At 44.9% G+C, this 18,324-nt stretch overlaps 1 protein-coding gene and 1 long non-coding RNA gene across 3 annotated transcripts in view; one reads left to right on the top strand and one right to left on the bottom strand.

Annotated features, from left to right (window-relative positions):
• LOC143303503 (uncharacterized) overlaps positions 1-18,324 on the bottom strand; it is a 206,404-nt gene that overhangs the window by 97,274 nt on the left and 90,806 nt on the right. The gene's annotated exons all lie outside the window — the stretch shown is intronic.
• Positions 1-18,324, top strand: part of LOC117160933 (uncharacterized) — a 46,127-nt gene that overhangs the window by 23,413 nt on the left and 4,390 nt on the right. For both annotated transcript variants that reach the window (XR_004464908.2, XM_033342038.2), the window contains exon 3: positions 16,826-16,969. Coding sequence is in view for 1 of the 2 variants with exons in the window: in XM_033342038.2 (XP_033197929.1) it covers positions 16,826-16,969 (144 nt within the window). In the remaining variant the exon portion in view is untranslated. The remainder of the gene's footprint in view (positions 1-16,825; positions 16,970-18,324) is intronic.

Genomic DNA, 18,324 nt, shown 5'->3' with positions numbered 1-18,324 from the left:
AATGCGTCTCCGTTGCTCCTAACGTATCGTACTACTTTACAAGTAGATTAGGAAAGGAACGATTTATTATTCGTGAAACTCTCATGGGTGGTACCGGCGAACTCTATGCCGCGTTGGAAAGTTTCAACAGATTGTTTTCGCCAGTAGGAAACTTCGCTATGTTACTTCCTTCCTGCAATACTTTCCATTATTTCAAAACTAATCAATCAACACGGTTGCCAAACATCCGCGAAGAAAGTCACTTCCTCGAGTCATCTGTTTGATAGATCCTAACACTTTCCCTTTCTCTTTGTATTCTACTCATCGAAATATTCGATCGTCCGATTTATATATCTGACGAACCAGGTGTTGGCAGTTTCGCGATTTTATCGTTTCGCTTGCTGCGATCTCTCGGGAATATATTTAACGCATAATTGACCGAGACTTACGCAGAAACGCCTGTGGTCCACTACCTTTCTTACACGACGATATCGCAACACCCGTTTGTGTGCCATCAAAATTGTCAATCCAACAAACTTTTCTATTTCACGATTGGTTGTATCGGTCCATTTCAAAGTCTCGTAAGTTTTATATGATTTTTCATTGCATTGGCGAGATACAAGTTTGTTGGGAAAACTATTAAGTCGAGAAAGTCGTTGCTAATGATCGATTCTGTTACTTCATTGACGCTCTGTGGATTGTTAATTTACATAGTTATACCTAAAGTCTTCTAACCTTTTGTGAAACGTTGTTCCGAGTTCACTGGCCTGCTAAGGTTTTCCGTGCTTCTGTTCGTCTAATATTCGCGTCGTCTGAATCAGAAAAATTCATCAAAAGTTTCTTCTTCGAGGCTAACAAAATTGCGCGTATAAAATAGTCACAATTTTATAACACTTTACGAATTTTAAGCTCTAACAACTTCGAACGATGCTTTTGTCTGTTCAAACTCGTCCGAATACGTCTGACCCAATCATATTCGGATGGAACAAGACTTAACTACCAATTCGCTTCGAAGCAAGATCTAATATTTATAAAAAAATGCTTTCGTTAAACTTTCTTCAACGAAAGATTCGAGCCTAAGCAGGCGACCGGCTCCAGCCGCTTAGAAAGTCGCGAAGCTTCGTTGAACAAGTAGTTTCGATCGTAAAATACAATGAAGCGCGGATTAACATAAAGATGCCACGACCTATCAGAGATTCCTCTTCTCTAGTTACGTTTGGCGTTCGCGCGTAGCGAGCGTCACGCCGAGTCACGTGCACGTCCCGCACCGTCTTGAACGAGTTTCTCGATGTTCGGTTCTCGAAGAATGACGTGCTTTCGAGCGAGTCCCCTACGGGCGCTCGCAACGTCTCGATCGTAAATAACCACCCTCGTGGCTGGATTTCTATTATAATAGCCACGCTGCACGCCGCGCAGTCGTAATAATTCACCGACCAATATTTATAAATAATTCATACTCTGGCGTGAGAATTTCCGCGTGCTTCCCGCGGAGGTAGCAAGCTGTCTCTGAGCTTCGTTGGTCGAAATTTGAATCGAGTTACTGACCAAGACCGCGCTCGCTTAATGAGACCGCTGTCACGCTAATTTTCTTACACGCGTCGAAATTGTTTCTCTCGAAAACGACGTACTTCTTCGTGGAAGGTAGTTAGAACGCAATCTATTGCCAGCTATTTTGATTATACTCGTACGTCTTTTTATCGACTGAATGTCTGCACCGATTATAGTCCCTAAGATGTTTCGAGGTGTGAGTTTATGCGCGAGACGTACGTACGTAAGATTGAACCGCGTGACTGTACAATTTCACTAAAAACTGGTCTCGTCGATTTGCATAGCACATTTCAACGCGTTTGAAATTATTCTACGGAATTGTTACATATCTATGTTATTTCATGATTTATGGATCAAGGTGCTCGCGCTCGGAGGATTAAGGCTTGTAGGATAGTACAGGTGTTTTTACTCCTATAATGGTGTTGTAGATAGCTCGTAAGGACTGGTCGATTTGCACAGGCAACGAAAACACTTCTACGATGAATTATTTGAGTTTGAAATGACTCGAACTTTGCGAGCATTAAAGGAGTAATAAGATTGTTACCTGTTGCTACATGATTTGTAAAGCTATTAGCTGTTATCTACCGTTGAAGCTTGTTATAGACTGTTGCCGCTGTAGATCACACGTATATCAACTGTGATAAATTTTGAACTTTCGACATATTTGATAGACAGCCAGTTTATAGATACGTACAGTTTAACGCGAGAAATTTAATTCGCAATGCAACAGCATATTTGTTATATCCTGGAATAAATTGACGTGCAATTGCACTTGACGAAAAATTCTAAACGATCCATTCGATTCTCAGTCCGAAGAGTACATTTTCTCGAAATATTCTGCAATGGAAAGGTTGCGGTCTTGAGCGCCCGCCCGTCGGTTTCCTCGCTTATAATCGGGTAGCAAAGTTTTTCCCAGTGTCCTGGCATTTCTCTACAAATTCACGGGGATACAAGGCAAATATCGAGTGAAAATTACGAAACGAGTAAAGAAAGGACACCATTCGCTCCTTCTTTGAAGGCAAAAATAAAGACCAGCGTACACGAAACCGGTAATTTTCACGCGTCGGTAATGAACAGTTTCCCAAGAGAACCACAGCTCGGCAGCCGTAAAACAATCATCAGACGTTTCTTCAAAAACAAAAGGAGAAAAAAAGGTGGCGCTTCCACAGTACGGTAGAGCCGGTCGGGCGGCGAAACGCGCATTCCCTTAGAAAATGACACGTAACAATGTTACGCTAGCCGTGGGTAAAGCCGCAACGAAGCAGAGGCGGAGTTTCGCTAACCGAAAAATTCTCTTTGGATGGCAATCGAGGGAAACGGGTCAGCAACGTATCGGCCCAACTGCGCTCCCGTTGCACTTGGCATCCTGTAATTTCGTAGTCGTCTCTGATTGCTTTTCCAGAACGCCACCGTCGGTCTACCTCCGCCAAAGTGGCCACTTAGGCCACACAAGGAAAAGAAAGCTGTATGGACCGCGGTTGTACAGTGACGGATGAGAGGAACGGATCAGGAATACCGCAAAACTTAGACTTTAACGCGCTTTAAAGATTACGGTTGGTGTTGCGTTAATTCAACGAAGAATTTGCTTTTACTGGAAGCGATACGAAAACGCTCGCAAATAGAACCGAACGAAGAATAAAGTCCGACCAACTTTCGAACCTAGTAAAACGCTTTCAATCTTCGAGTTTACGCAAACAGAGACGTGCAACGAACTGAACACAATTACAGGAAATTAATACACAGACGAAATATGAATAAAAGAAACTCGGCTTACGACGATTCACTGCTATCGCGTTTCGCGTATATCGAACATTTTTCACCGACGTATGGGAACTTTAGAACTAGTCTGTTGATAATAAAAGCTGTTAAACAGTAAACGTATTACATCCTGCACTGGTTAATCCAATTGCATTGGCATAACTGCGGCCGACTAATTAGATCATTTAATACGACTAGATGACTTTCTTTACTGTCTGTGCGGGAGCCACAGTTCATCCACCTATTACTCTTACTTGTACTTGTGAGAGCAACTGTTAAATTCGACTCTATTGGACGAAAGAAGAATAAAACAGACGCAGCTTTACGTAGAAAATTTAAACGAAATTAATCAACGAATTAAAAAAACGAATTGATTAATTTCTGACGTAATTTCTCGTCGTGAAACTCCATCGTTCGAGCAAGTAATTTCGCTACCAGAGAATTTCTTTGAAATTACCGAAGGTGTCGTATTTGCTAAACGTAAAACTGCGTCGATACGTTATCGCTTAACTCCTGACAATTCCTTTACGACGCTACTGTTACGTAAATTTTTTATTTAAATCTCTTAGTCCGTACAACTAGCCAAAGCCCGAACGGCGAAGTTCTTCCCATCTCGAGTTCAGAAATCCTGAGAACGTTACCAAAGAATAACGGCGAATCTACTTCTTTGGACAAGCTGAAGTCGCCAGCTAATCGCTCGTTTTTGTGTAATTCTTTTCCCAGTCGAACCTATAGTACCAAACCGATCATCGGTCATTCTCAGCTACCCAATTCCTCGGCGCCGATTTCCACCTTGTTCAGGCACGGTTGCTCGATCATTCACAATCAGAGTTCGTTCAGAACTACAGTTACGTACTGAATCATCTAGTCGCGCCACCATCCCAACGTAATCGTACTTACTGGCGTCTTTTTGTTGGCAAATTTTCTACTATTAAACTTTTTACGCCTAATTGTTAACAGCGTAACGCAAAAACCCGTCCAACACCGAGCGATTCTCAATTTTATCCAGATGTTCGCTTAGCTTCCCTTCGTTCTGCTAATCGTGTTAGAGCGGAGCCACGCTGTAAAAACATCAGGCGTGTTACACCGTGCCTACTCGCACCGTTTCGCGAGAACTTTCAACCTCGCCTAGCTCTACGACACGTTGGCACACGTAAAACCTGGCCAAGTTTAAGACCATCGCGTTGCTCTTCCGTCCAAGCTAGAAGAGCAAAAGGAGCCGCGAGACGCATCACCGTTCTAGCATCATGCCATGTGAACAAACTCGTAGCTACCGGTCCAGCGAGTTGACTTAATCCAATGAAACGAGTCCCCGGACGCGACTTCCAGGACGAGCCGACGATCCAGGGGGGACCAGCGTGTATACGTGACTACCGGTAGCACATGTACACACCGAGAGACAGACAGGGAGAGGCACGCTTAGCGCGGCTCAGCTTCGAACGGTGCCTCCGATCACGTAATCTGACTAATCGCTTCCGGTTTCGCGGACTCGCTTCCAGTATTATAGCCACGCGAGCTAATGCCAGGCCATGTTCGAGGCGCTGATGATACGGCTGCTGCACGAGCACGGTCCACTAAACAGAGATGGGCGAACCGGCGAGCCGAGGGAATGAAAAGAGAGTGGACCACGTGATCCACCGCCAACAGCCACGAAGCCGAGGTTAAACGAGTCGTTTAACCCTTGGCTCATGGGGGGCCGCGGCCAACAGGGGGATGCACGTGGCTGCGCGCAGGGTGCTTTCGGTGGTTCGCTCGGCTGCATCGAAGAAAATATCCTATGGCGATGTCTGATGGAACGACTCGTTCCCGAAAGGGGGAACCGAGGAGTCGCAATTGCTGCGGTTACGGCCACCGTGCCCGGATCCTTCGAATAGCGCGCTATCCGCTTGGTCAATTAATAATATAATTTGCGGCGATAATGGGATTCTATTCGTGGATAGTCCGAACGACTGGATAGGAAGTCATTGCCAGTCTTGGTGCTCGTGTTCAGCACCAGGGGTTCGTGAGAGCCGTTTCGCCTAGATGGAAATGAAGCAGAGACGGTCCTGGCTCTCTTGTTTCTCGTTCTCGGTTCAGCATCGAGGAGCTTAGCCGCGGACCTTCAACGGTTGCTCATTCTCTATTGGTTATCGTGGTGTTCGCATATTCACCGACGTCGTGGTGGTACCGGGGTTAATGCGCACTGCTGAAAACGTTATTGCTTCCTACATTATTCTATTGATTTATTTACGTCCGAGGGGACGAAAGTGTGTAATCCATTCCAGTTGCGTATTCAAAGTTACGTTGTACTTTCTAGCGAGCAAGCACGTGAATGCAATTTTGCCAACTGCATCGCTTACGTATCTCGTTATAAGCGTTATTTGCATTACTTGGACAGAATCTAGTTGTTTCGTTGCAGGTACACGTTGCGTGCGTGTCTAATCGTACGAATATTGTACGATGTTTCTTTCGGTAGAAATATAGAACCAGCTACCAACTGCCTGTTCGAATTTGGATCGTTCTGCCGGTTGTCAAGGAGAAACTCGAAGAAACGTCGTCGATCGGGCGTAACAGAAACGCGTTCGACGATGAAAGTCGACGAATGCGCGATCTCGCGAGCGTAACAGTACGAGAGCGAGCGACGCGTTGTATCGACCTTTTTCACGCGACTGTGACTTGCAGTATCGCGTCATCGACCAGCTTCCTGGATCTCCGCGGGTCTTTAAACTCGTTGCATCGATAGTAGCGTGCACTGAAAGACCTTGACCTACGGTAAAGGAAACAGAGCCGATGGTAGAGGAAGTAATAGCGGTCCAGCTAGAGTGGCTGAACGATAATGCCGAGCCTTGCAAGCCCCGTGCGCGTTAATTACAGGTTGCGTTGTTCGTTACGTGGCTTTTTGATTCCCTCGCGATCCCTGCCTCACGGGTTGATCGACTTTTTTCTAAAAGAGATACACCGAGCACGATGGAGAAAGAAACGGACAGAGACGGAGAGAAACGCTCGAACTAGAGATTACTAGCTACCTGCCGGTCAGCGAGGCGTTCCATCGTGAAATCGACAACGCGTCGAGTGATACCGTATGTTTCTTCCTCCTAGCGACTGTTTAAGGGACAGCCTGTAATTAAAGATACGCGGTTAGCGGCTGTTCGAATCTTACTTTTCGTGTAATAAAGGATTCCGGAGTTCGTGCAAGAACAAGTTGTAGCGGTGTTTGATTTATGGTGGCGTTTAGGCTGATGGGCGTGTCGCGTAAAACGAAATAGTAGAATAAATGAATGTTGTTTACTGTTATTATACAGCGCGTAATATCGAAGCAGCGATACGAGCGAAAAGGCGATGATTTTTTTCTTTTTTTTTTCTTAATAGAAAAATACATCGAACACGCGGATTAACGCTTTTCGGAGATTTCGTCCGTCCAAGGTTCCGGCTAATTCCTCTGCTTCTCGACTTTTTCTCGTACATCGGGTACGTGTACGCAGCGAGCGAAACGGCGTTCGGAAAGAGCCGACGAGGACGGTGCATTCGCTGACACTCGTTACCGATTGCCAACGCGGCTAATAGAACGTGTGGCATGTCCGTGGGTATTGTTAGCGCCTGACCGGCGCACTTTGTTCCCTTTCGAAAGAATGTGCAGCCGCGTGCACCCTTCTGACGTTGCAACACGACGATGCACCTCGCGGGTCCTCGTGACCGGTTTGCTCGAAAGGATCGTGGTATATCCTGATTACTGGCACAACCTTGCGATCACCGGGCAACGGAGCGGCTCTGAGAATCGTTGGAGTTACGATTTCAAGGCTAGAGAATGTTGCAACTCGAGGGAAACGATCTCGCGAGCGCTCGCATTCCTCGAAAAAGTCAAATCGCGTCCGCGTCTCCATCTGCGTCTCGGACGCTCGTTTAACGTTCTATCTGTCTTTGCGAATATTTTCAATCTCTGGCGGCTCATCTCTCAGTTCTATCGAAGAAAGAAAAAACGAAAAACAAAGAGAGAGAGAGAGACGAGATCGTTGATCGGACAAGATCTTCGTCAAACGAGATGTTCGGCTTGCTGTTAGAGCGCCTACAATTTGAGCTGTGGAAAAAATGCATCGCTATCAGGAAACCATTACCATGGGAAGATGAAGCGAACAGAAAAAACTCGTATCTGCTGAGAATCGTCATTAACGCAGGCGGTAGATCGAAAACAGATGTTGCATAGACGGATGAATCGAAACTCGAAATTTTTGGTAATAAGACGCGCCGGTATGCACGAGGTTGCAAAGAACAGAGATACGAATAAACACGTTTGAAGCCACAGGCAAGAGATGCTGGAGAGTCGGTAATGGTCTCAGTGATTATTTTATCATTATCTGTAATGGTTTCTGGGTACGGGAGATTTGGTTCGTATTTATGGAAAATTAATAACTGGATGATACTCGCAAATTCTGCGGCAGAATGCAGCGCCGTCTCGCCAACGACCAATTGGAAAGCCGTTTATTTTGCAACGCGATAACGATCCTAAGCACGCTATCCAAATGGTAAAAAAATATACGAAAAATTTGATGCCTCGATTTAAATGTCGTTGAAATTGCTAAAAGATTACGCACGAGTCGTGTATAGGAGAATGGAAGCCGATCCCGTGGCTATTCGCTATTGCCGCATCCGCAATTACGCGCAAAACGAAGCGCAATTCGAAAATGTCAGAGCGCGGAATAAACAGCACGAGTCCATTCTACTTTGGTACTTGGCAAATCGATCGGAACGCGAGGAATAGTTGCGCAACAAAGCACGAAATATCACCGAGCGGATCCGTTCGGGTAAATCGGTAATCGGTTTCGAAACGGGCGTGAACAGAAGAGAAAAAAGAAGGGAAAAACGCAGCAGATTAGTCGGCGGTAGGGGCTGGTGGCTGGCCAGCCCGGAAGAAATCGAGAGTGGCTCGACAAGAGAGCCGGGACAAGGTCGTAATCCCAAGGAGGTTGGAAAGGAGAGAAAGCATTTAACTGAATCGGTGTGCTTCACCGGGCCCCCGTATTCTCGAAAGTATCGACGCGGCACGGTTGCATAAGCAACGATCCTAACCGGAGGCTATGGGCGAGGGATCGATTTAATTTTTCGTCTCAGCCTACAACGTACGGTTTACGAGTGAATTTACGAGGATCGTGAACGTATCGGTCCGGGGACGCTGTGCAACGATCCCCCAAGATAGAAAGTCGAGATACTACCTACGTACGCGATATATAATTCGATATTTGTTAGAACAGACTGATCGTGAGCTTGATTAATGATCGGGCAGCGACCGCGGACCGCGTCAATGTTACTTACGCGCGTCAGATTGCAAAATTTGTCGCCTGTGCTGCTTTGGAATACGATAAGGTGGTGTCCAAGATATCGTCGTTTCTTCTTTTCTTCTTTTTTTTTTTTCATACGAGTAGAGAGGAAAGGCGATGCAGACTCGTAAATGGTTGTACAGACTCTGTTTCGCGTTGTACCGCGATTACAAATCTTTCACATTCGACGTCTTAATTTGCAAATTAATCTGCGATTGTAATCAAGGTATTTAACAGTTTTTTTCCAATGCTATAAACGTTTTAGAATACGAATATGCTTTCAAACTGACACTCGTTTCACCATCTCTCGTGGTACTCTTGCAATTGCCCGACTTACACAACGTCTCTTGTTTTATATGCTAACTGTTACTATCGCAAATTTCCTCTTTGACGTTGTTACACGTAAAATGTTAATCCGTTTAATGGCAATCTCATACCGGAATAATATAAGAAAGTGTATACTGTTAAGATAATAGGGCGTTTGAATGGGAAAGATTGATGGAACTTCCGATGGTACTTGTAACTTGTTACTTGTGATAGTCGTAACGCATCGAAGACAATCGAGCGCGTTACCGCGAGAAACCGACCGATCGTAATGAACATTTGTTTATTTTGAATAAAATTTAAATCACGACTGAATGATTTGATAAATTAATCGTGTCACGCGTACATTATGCGATACGAATCGAGATGGCAATTTGAAATTGGACAAAGGGGTCCTTAGAGGATTGAAGATATCGAAACGCTTCATTGCCAACGCTAGAAATAATACGTCACGACGATTTCTTTTCATCGAACAAAAGTCGCCATTGATCACGGTCGAGTTGACGAGAAGATGAAAAACGATCGTATCGATTCAGTTGCAAATTGTTACGCGGAGCGTGGTGAATTATAGCGTTAAATAACCAGGTGTGAACGACCGTGGTACAGATCGTATGCCGGATTAACAAGGATACACGTGGCGATCGTGTGTCACCCATTTTGTTCAGGGATATGTTACAGCGATTAACAGGAACTAGCGATGGAACTAATTCTAACGACGGTCGAAATCCTCGAAACAAATACTTAACGACAGCCATACGCCAAAACGTTAGCGCGTCTTTTTGCTTCTTCGAGGGAATAAAATAAATGGAACTCAAAGAGCCAAAAGATTCGCTAAATCCTTGTATCGACGTATCTTGTTCCGACGTTCGAAATAACCGAAAAGTAAATTACGTTCGTAGCATACAAAACCAAGCACCCCGAAGAAAGACACGCTGAACGAAACTCGAAGAACCAAAAACCTCTACTGTATCCTTACGCGCATACCACGCTTGCAACGTTCCAGACAACCCGCAAATAAATTACAATTAAACCATACCAGCCTGCCAGTAGCTGGCTGAAAAGGAACACTAAACGAAATTCCAAGAACCAGCTGACGGAAAAACATCGACCGGCGAATCGAAGCGACCGTAGAATCGTAGAATGGACGGCTCGCTGCAGCCAGTGTATAAGGAGGCTCGATACGGATACGTTGGCCGAGGTGTCAGCTATCGGACACGCACGACGGCGCGACGTACGCGAATGGAACGAATAATCAGCCACGTTGAAAAACCGGTGGAACGTTTTCCGCGAAACTATCGCGAGGGTGTCGTTCCCATCGCTAACAGGAACTCGTTCCACCTTGAACGGTGTCTTCCGTGTGCATAACTGTCGCGGCCCGGTGTGTTACGCTTGAAAAACGAGCCAACTATTTCAGCCGGTGATTATTACGCTGGAACTATTCAGGCGGGAGTTTAAAATGACGGAAACCATGGCAAAGATATACGAGTGAGAGGAATCGCTGAATGCGGTTGAGATTGCGCGTAAACGTATGCCGGGGCCGGACCGGCTCGCCTTCGGATTGATTAATTCGCTTTTAATTGTAAATCGTTGTAACGGAGCAACACGGAGCTCGTCAACGGATATTGCACGCGCGCTATTACACAGTGTGCGGAACGTTGGATACCAGCGAACCGTTGTTTGCATGATGAAAAGCTCGATGATATACGGTGACGATAATTGCAGAACGGGTAATCGAGCAGCTCACTGGGAAAGTGGAACGTACAACTGCGTTTCTTCTAAAAGCGAAATAAGTACAAGCAACGTTACGTGATATCTGTATTTATCTGGAGTATGACGCGTAAAAAGTTGCAGAGCAACGTTCAAATTATTCAGAGTACTGTTGACAACTAGTTCGAGATGGACGGTTACGGTATTCACGAGTACTCTTCGAATCAATTAGAATGCCTGACGGGGCACCTAGATATATCCGTATCTTTTATCAGGAAAAGAGAATAGAAGAACGATGTTAATCGGCAACTAAGTGCTTCGAGAAAATTTCAACGTACGAAAGTCGATTTCAGACAGTCGTACAACGTGATTGCTTCCGTTTCGGGTTATGCACGAAATCAAAAACTACTACACGTGAAATATCGCGTAGTTACGCGTTGCCGAACGTAACGAAGTTATTTCATTACGCGGATAAGGTTACTCTAAATTTTAAGTTAATACGTTGCGATATAACAACGTGCAGGTTTCTTTCACGCTATCCACGGACGCGTTCAACGAATCTCTCGCATATCAAATATTCGACGAGCTACGCTTTTCACCGTTTTACGAGCAGAATTTTCATTGCAGCTTTTCCCAACGAACAGGCGTTCTGCGCATTGTTTACATAACTGTAAAACCACGTAATAATTTTCTAAAACGAGCGCGAGTTCACGGGTTGCGAAAAAGCCGTGTTAGAAAGCGCACCTTAAAGCCAACGTAAATGTCAACAATTGTTTACGGAAGGCGAATTAAATCGGTATTTTTGTTCGCTGTTAACACGGTTGAAAACCTCGCCTGTACCCAATTTTATTAGCGCAATTTTATTACCGTGAAATCTAAGATTCGGTCTTTATACGTCCGCCGATTAATGGATAACAAAAAGCAACAGAAGTTTCTATTTTGGAAAGTGGGACACCGCACTTTGAGTGTTTTCTATATTTCTATATTTGGTCGACCACGTTCAATTACGCGATATCATTTTCCAAGGAAATTTCTATCGTTTTATACCGTAGCATCTACTGTTAACGATAGCTGTTCCAACGTTATTTTAATCGGTACACGCATCTATCGATATTCGATCCAATTAACAATTTCGTCTGTCCTCGCTAATAAATTCATTCCGCCGAAGCAAATAACAGGATTGTTACGACACGAAGCTGTCAACGAAGCGTCGATCTCGATAACTGCGAGAATAATATACGTATACAGAGTGGAGCGCGTTAATAGCGCATCTTCCTGGAACACGAGGATCCCTCGACTTCCTAGTCTCTGGCGAAGCGATATGCTGAAAAATTGCCTTTCACGCGGCGGTGTTACGTGCGACGAGTCTCATCCGAGTCAGCGGGTTTGGGAACGAGGCGAGCGTCCTCACAATACCGTTTGAATTCCTCCGTTCGTCGGAATAGAGCTCGGCTGGAAAGTGCAGTCACGGAAGCTTCCTTCGTGTATAACGTAATGCGTTTATCAGATTCGCGGTAATATCGCGCTGATTATGTGGACCCTGGGAACATCGGCTACCAAGAAAGTGTTTCTTACGAAAAGGCGCGACCTGGAAAGTTCTGGTTACGCCGAAGTATCCTTATCGTCTAAGTTTAAGTACGTGTGCACGTACTGTTGACTCGGCTCTGGTAGCTCGTGTAAACCTAACAGAGAAATAAAATTGTTGGTAAACTTTGATTAATAATCGTCATGCAGGGTAAAAAATATCGACATATCGGTGGTAATTGATTAAGACAATAGAAATGGCATAAGCATTGATTGAGACAATAGAAATAACGTAAATCCTATGTTAATGGCAACTAATTGCGGAAACGAAGTTCCAGTCCTTCGGTCGTTCGTGATTGTAACAAATATATCGATAAATACAATATACAGAGAATAAAAATAGTAGTAATATATTTACGAACATTTTTCATTGCACCTAAATATAGCTTTTCTAAAGCTTCGACTTTCTAGCTAATCGTAAAGGCACGAGATAACAAATGTCCAAGTATTAATCACGTCCGGTACAACGTACGTTACCTACAGAGACGAACTCTCTCGAAAGTTCAAACCTTTTCAATAAATCCAGTTACGCGTACGACAACAAGACATCGCGTCTTTTGACACAGGATAACGAGTAAACATATTTTTTGAACAAAATCCGCGAGAAGAAACTTGGCCTGGCCAGCTGAATAAGCGAGAAACAATCCAGTGTTAATCGTCTGCGCTCTATTCGAGGGACGATTGCAACACAATCCGAATACAAATATGGAAAATTTCTCAACATTTAGCGATCGTTGCGTTACAACGATTTATCTCGTTTATCCAAAGAGATAAAGAAATAAAGCAGGGAAAAAGGGGGGAAGGAACGCGCAATTCCTTGAAACGGCCTGCCGACGCTAACCACTGAGAAATTGCATGGTCCAGTACGATCCATTTGCAAAAACCCATTAATCCCGAATGATCACGCGTGCATGTAACGAGCAGCACGAACAGTCGCGTAACACCAGGGAAAAAGTACGACGATCGTGAAGAGGCAGCAATTTGCCCACGGTGATCGTTATTTATCGTCGATCCCTTGGATAGGGACTTCTGAGGAACGGCAGAAGAAGGAGGAGGATATTTGCATGGAAAATCGACGAAAAGACGAGCGACCGTACCGGCGGACGAAGGCCGACTTGCGCAACAACGCGTTGAGACGATGCGATGGTCAGGGATCGGTCATACGCCGTGGCACGTTGACACCTACCATTTATATCTCATCACGTCCGTGGAAATTTAGCAGCCGGCACAGGGGGAAACGGGCCCCAAGACAAATTGAACGCGTCAGCGTGGATGGAATATGGACCATGGAATATGGCTGACGCGTCGAGAGTGAAATCTTGCGTCGGGTAATTTGAAAATAAAGTCGGATGGGCTGCGGTGTAAGTCCAGAGATTTTGTCGGCCGATCTGGACAAGTCGGATTGCGAACTACGTGGCTGAAAGTAATTTGAAAGGAAGATTGAAATTCGGTACTGTACGTGTATAGTGGGGTTGACGGCTCGAGAATCCTGGATAACGTAGCTTTGATACGCGTTTTGATCTGTCGAAAGCGAATTCGAGGGACGAGAAGACAGATCGTAGTTGTAGGAAAGTCGTAATTAGTTCAACGCTTTGCAATTGAAATATCGTACAATTTTTAGTCGCGATGGGCGCTTGCATTCGCCGGATAAAAACTTGCTCTCCTTCTTATTCGTGCAATTTGCTGGGAAAAGTGCGTAATACCTATTCCATCGTCCATCCACAGCTGTCTTATCTCTTTCAGTGTCGCTTTTTACCAGACGAGTATTACTCGACCCCCCCCCCCCCTAAAAAAAAAGACTGGCAAATAGCATCGCCTCATTTGGTAGCTAAATTCATTTGCTCGTAAAGCGGCATCAATTACGTGCTGATGCACAGACCGGGCCAGTGCGTTCACGCGTGTCCACGTGCACGAGAGCGAGAGAACGCGCGAACGAGAGAAAAGGAGAGAAGACTCGTTACGCAACGTGAAAGTCGTCGACTGGAATTCATTCTTACTTCCAGCTTGCCCTGACCTCCGAGATAATGAGAGTGATCTGAATCTGAATAATCTGGATCGGTATGTATTTGGCAATGTTCACGGGCCTAATGAGTATCCGTATAGCCTGATTTCTTTTTCATTTCTCGCAACGAACGATTAGCATACGGCTCCGTTCCTCCTTGCGTAATTTTTGCCAATGTAATTGCTCGTGTACGTACTTTATATACGAGAGCCGCGTGTGCGTGGGTAAGTACGTGCGAAAGATTAAACGATATTATCTGGAGGTGACGTTACGCGTGTGTGAGTACGTTGTCTGTCTTCGCTGTATAAAACTCTGCGGTAAAAAGAAAGCCACGTCAATTTTTTTGTCAGACCGTAATTGACCGGTACCTTTGATCCAACCGGTACGGTAGCTCCAGGGGCCACTCGATACATATTTCGGCCATTGCGTTTGACGCAATTTTGCGTGCAATCCGTGTGAGGTAATACGTTGATTAGAAATTGGGTAGCTTTCGTACGTTCTTGGTGTAACGTTTAAATAGGTTAATTTACGCAATTGCGCGGTTGCTTCGTAGACGAAATATATTTGCCAGAGCATCGATTTTAAGAGTTTACAGTTCGGTGTAGAGTCGCTAAATTTCTTTTTCTTTTTTCTCTTTTCGACTATCGTTATCCGTCTTTGATTTCATCTCGCTAACAAACTTTAACGATCAGCGCTGTTACCGTTTCCACAGTCGCAGACCCAATTTCCATACAACCGTACTTTCCTCGACATCGGAGTCGGATTCGAAGGAAGTTAAAAACAGAGAGAGAAAAAGGAAGACTCGCGAGACAGCCTAGCTGTTGGTCCACGAGCCGAAACATCGTGGAAGAGCCACGACTCGACTGCATTGTTCACGGGACACAGGTTAATCGAATATTAATGACGGAACAGTACCAGCTAGCTGTAATAGAACGAACTGCAACGGCGATGCATTAAAATGTATATCATCGTACGGTGGCTCTTTACTTATCTGGATGTATCGTGTTTGAGTAACGGATCGCAGCTTGAAATATCTGAAATATCGCCTAGTTGCCACTACTGTTCCAACTATAAATCGATCGAAGCTACTTGACAAAAATTCGACGAGAATCCTTCGAAGATTTACTCCACGTAATAGATAGCGAATGTTTCTTTATTTTCGTAAACGTGAAACGGATCCGCGATAGTAAAATCGTTTATCGCGACAGAGGTTGGAAAACCGATAAACGACGAACAACGTGAAAATTGGTCGGAATGGAAGAACGTAAGAAAGTAATTAGGAGTTGCTGGGGTTAAATTTATTACGCGGCGTTAAGCGTCGAGCAGCCTCTTTGTCTTTGGGAAACGAGATTGTAATTTAATCTAACCTGACAGTCGTGGCCTATCGACGATAAATTCCGAGTTGCTCATAAAACCGAACGTGCTGTATCGACGATAAAACACCCACGTTAATACATTCGTGGAAAGGACGTTTCGCGGAAAGGACGAAACAATCATTGGAACTCGCGCATTAGTACCAGCTGTAAATCAATTCAAGATGGCGGAAATACGATGTAAACCGCTTGCAAATCGATTCAGCGATTTATACGCCTCCATTGTACGCGAAGCCGGGACAACCGGCGGATGTTTTTACATTCGACTATAAATTATCGGAAGAATCGCGCGTATATTCTGCAAATCGTCGATAAATTATTAATTTAAGCCTGGAACCTCGCACGGCATGATCTATCGCCGATTTTTCCAACGTTGCTGGATCGTGCTTGTATCGTTTAACTCTTTGCTCGAGATCCCCGAACGATCGATCTTAGCAGGCGAAGAAATCTATCATTTGACCGGCTAAGACGAATGATATCGCTGAATAAAACGGGTCAAGTCCACGTTGCGATTTCGCGAGAAGTTATCGAGCGTCGATCGACGATAACGTCGATGGCATAGACACGTGAGTTTACGAAAGGCTAGCTTTTCATCGGCAAGTGGAACGGCCATTTCCACGATGCAACGGTAACGTTTGTCACGTCCGTTTCAGAATGAACCGCGCGAACGCGTTAACGAACCGCTGCTCGACGAAACGAGCACCGTGGAACGACGACGCACCGGGCCTCTGACACAGATGCCATCGCTTGCGTGTCCTGCCTTGCACGAGAAAGCGAAAATTACTATGCCAACCGAGTGCGACGACTGAGTTTCTCGTAGTAATAAGCGTAATAGATATATCGTACATGCGGAGTTATAAAATTACTCGACCTAATGCAAATTACCATCGATTACGAACGATCGGAAATTTATAGCTCTCGATCCTTGGATATTACCCGATACATTTTCCACACGTTTGTAGCTGGCTAGGCCTTTTGATCGTTCTAGCCATCTCCAGCTTTATTACGATATCGTATCTGCCCCCAGGATCGTAGAAAATATCCTGCGAGCAGTTTGAAATAGACGTTGGCCAAAGAAATACGCATCTACATCGTGCCTTTAGCCATGCATTTGCGCTCCATGAACCAAATGTTAGACGTACATTAGACGAAGATTCTGTACGCGTTGATAGAGTTAGGCGAGAAGCTCGGAAGCGAGAAAATTTTTGTAAGAAAGAAAAATCGGATAACGTTTACGAGAAGATCTGTGTTGGTTGCAGGCTGGTTCTCCGTTGTGTCGAACAACAGTGGTACCGGAAGTGCCAGGGTGTACCGAAGAGTGGGAGCATTAGTTCGAGCCGGTGTCCCGGCGTTTTTGCTTGCCAAACCTCTGAGAGCTTACACGCTGACACACTCGAAAATGGGTAAGTTTTAATAACGTTTAATCCACTTGTACAGTTACTTTGTAAATGACACGTAATTGCACGGCTCACCAGGAAACGTTTCGTTCGTTCGCTCGTTACGATCGTAACGTAGTTGAAGTAAAACTACGTACGAGCAGTGCTACAACGCGAATGCATGATAATATAACATAATGATAATGCGCGTTTGTAATAGTTGCTCGTTTATGATATTATAGAAGTTTTCAAATGCGATGATCACGCGTACAATTTCGCCAAGTTGCCGGCGAAAACGAACGCGTTAGCCGGCAGCCAGCGATCGCATATGCTATTCACGTGTTACGCCGTTTCCAATGAATCAGCTGTTTCGTTAATTACGACTTCCGTTGGTCGTATCGGCGCGGTAAAACACCAAAGCCTTTTTGTTCGAATCCAAATAGATGACCTTAACGCGATGTAGCGGTATCCAGGGAAGAAAAGTAACTGAGAAATTTATGAGGAAACAACTCGTTTATGAAGTCATTATCTTCCGTACTTTCGTTTGCTAAAAGGAAAACGAAAAGTGCGCGTCGTAGAGAATTAATGGTAGTGTGTGTGTGTACTGGAAAGGTTTCGCTGTCGGATGATTATTTTAATGGTGAATAACGTCCCTACGTATGCAGCTTAGAAGGCAAACTAATAAAGCTTGTTGCATAGACAAGCTTATACCGTTTTCGATTAAGTTTTTACGCGCAAATTAATAGAAAATCGAAAAATCCTTAACACGGAGTATCCTGTAAACGCTGCTTTCGAACTACCGGTCCACCGTCTTTCGTCCGAAAGCGTATATATAAAAAAAGTAACGTTTACCATGGAACGATTTAATATCGTGCCATTGACAGTGCTATAAAATACATATAATAATAAATAAATGCGTGATTCGTTCCGCGTTCCTATAACATCTCCCTCGCGTATCCAGTGGTCGGGTGATCGGCGTTTCCCCACAAGCAACGTTCGAGCAATCAAGATTCTAGCGTAAGAAATACAGTTCCGTAGAAGAATTGGAAAAACCCTCTTTGCACAAAACCTTCGGTAACCCTAAGGACTTAATACATTCGTCATAACGCTACGGCCATCCTCCAACACCGATACCATCGACAACACGGAACACGATCACGGACGGATCCGTGTGAGAAGCCCACGGTCTTGCTTCACGGGCTACGAGCGTGAAACCGTGTCGAAGTCAGGATTGTCCCTATCGAGTCTCTCGTCTAGGACGTGACAATGCATCGGGGTCCGGTGCGTGCACACAAACACGGCGCGTGCACTCACGCACGGTCCGCGCGAAGGATTATTCCCTTGGGTGTAGCGACTGGCCGTGACACGAATGTCAATGTGTC

The sequence above is a fragment of the Bombus vancouverensis genome, chromosome 13, assembly GCF_051014615.1.
Source record: "Bombus vancouverensis nearcticus chromosome 13, iyBomVanc1_principal, whole genome shotgun sequence".
Taxonomy (NCBI): Eukaryota; Metazoa; Arthropoda; class Insecta; order Hymenoptera; family Apidae; genus Bombus; species Bombus vancouverensis.
The sequence above is the reverse complement of the archived record's forward strand: the minus strand, read 5'-3'. Positions and strand labels throughout refer to the sequence as shown.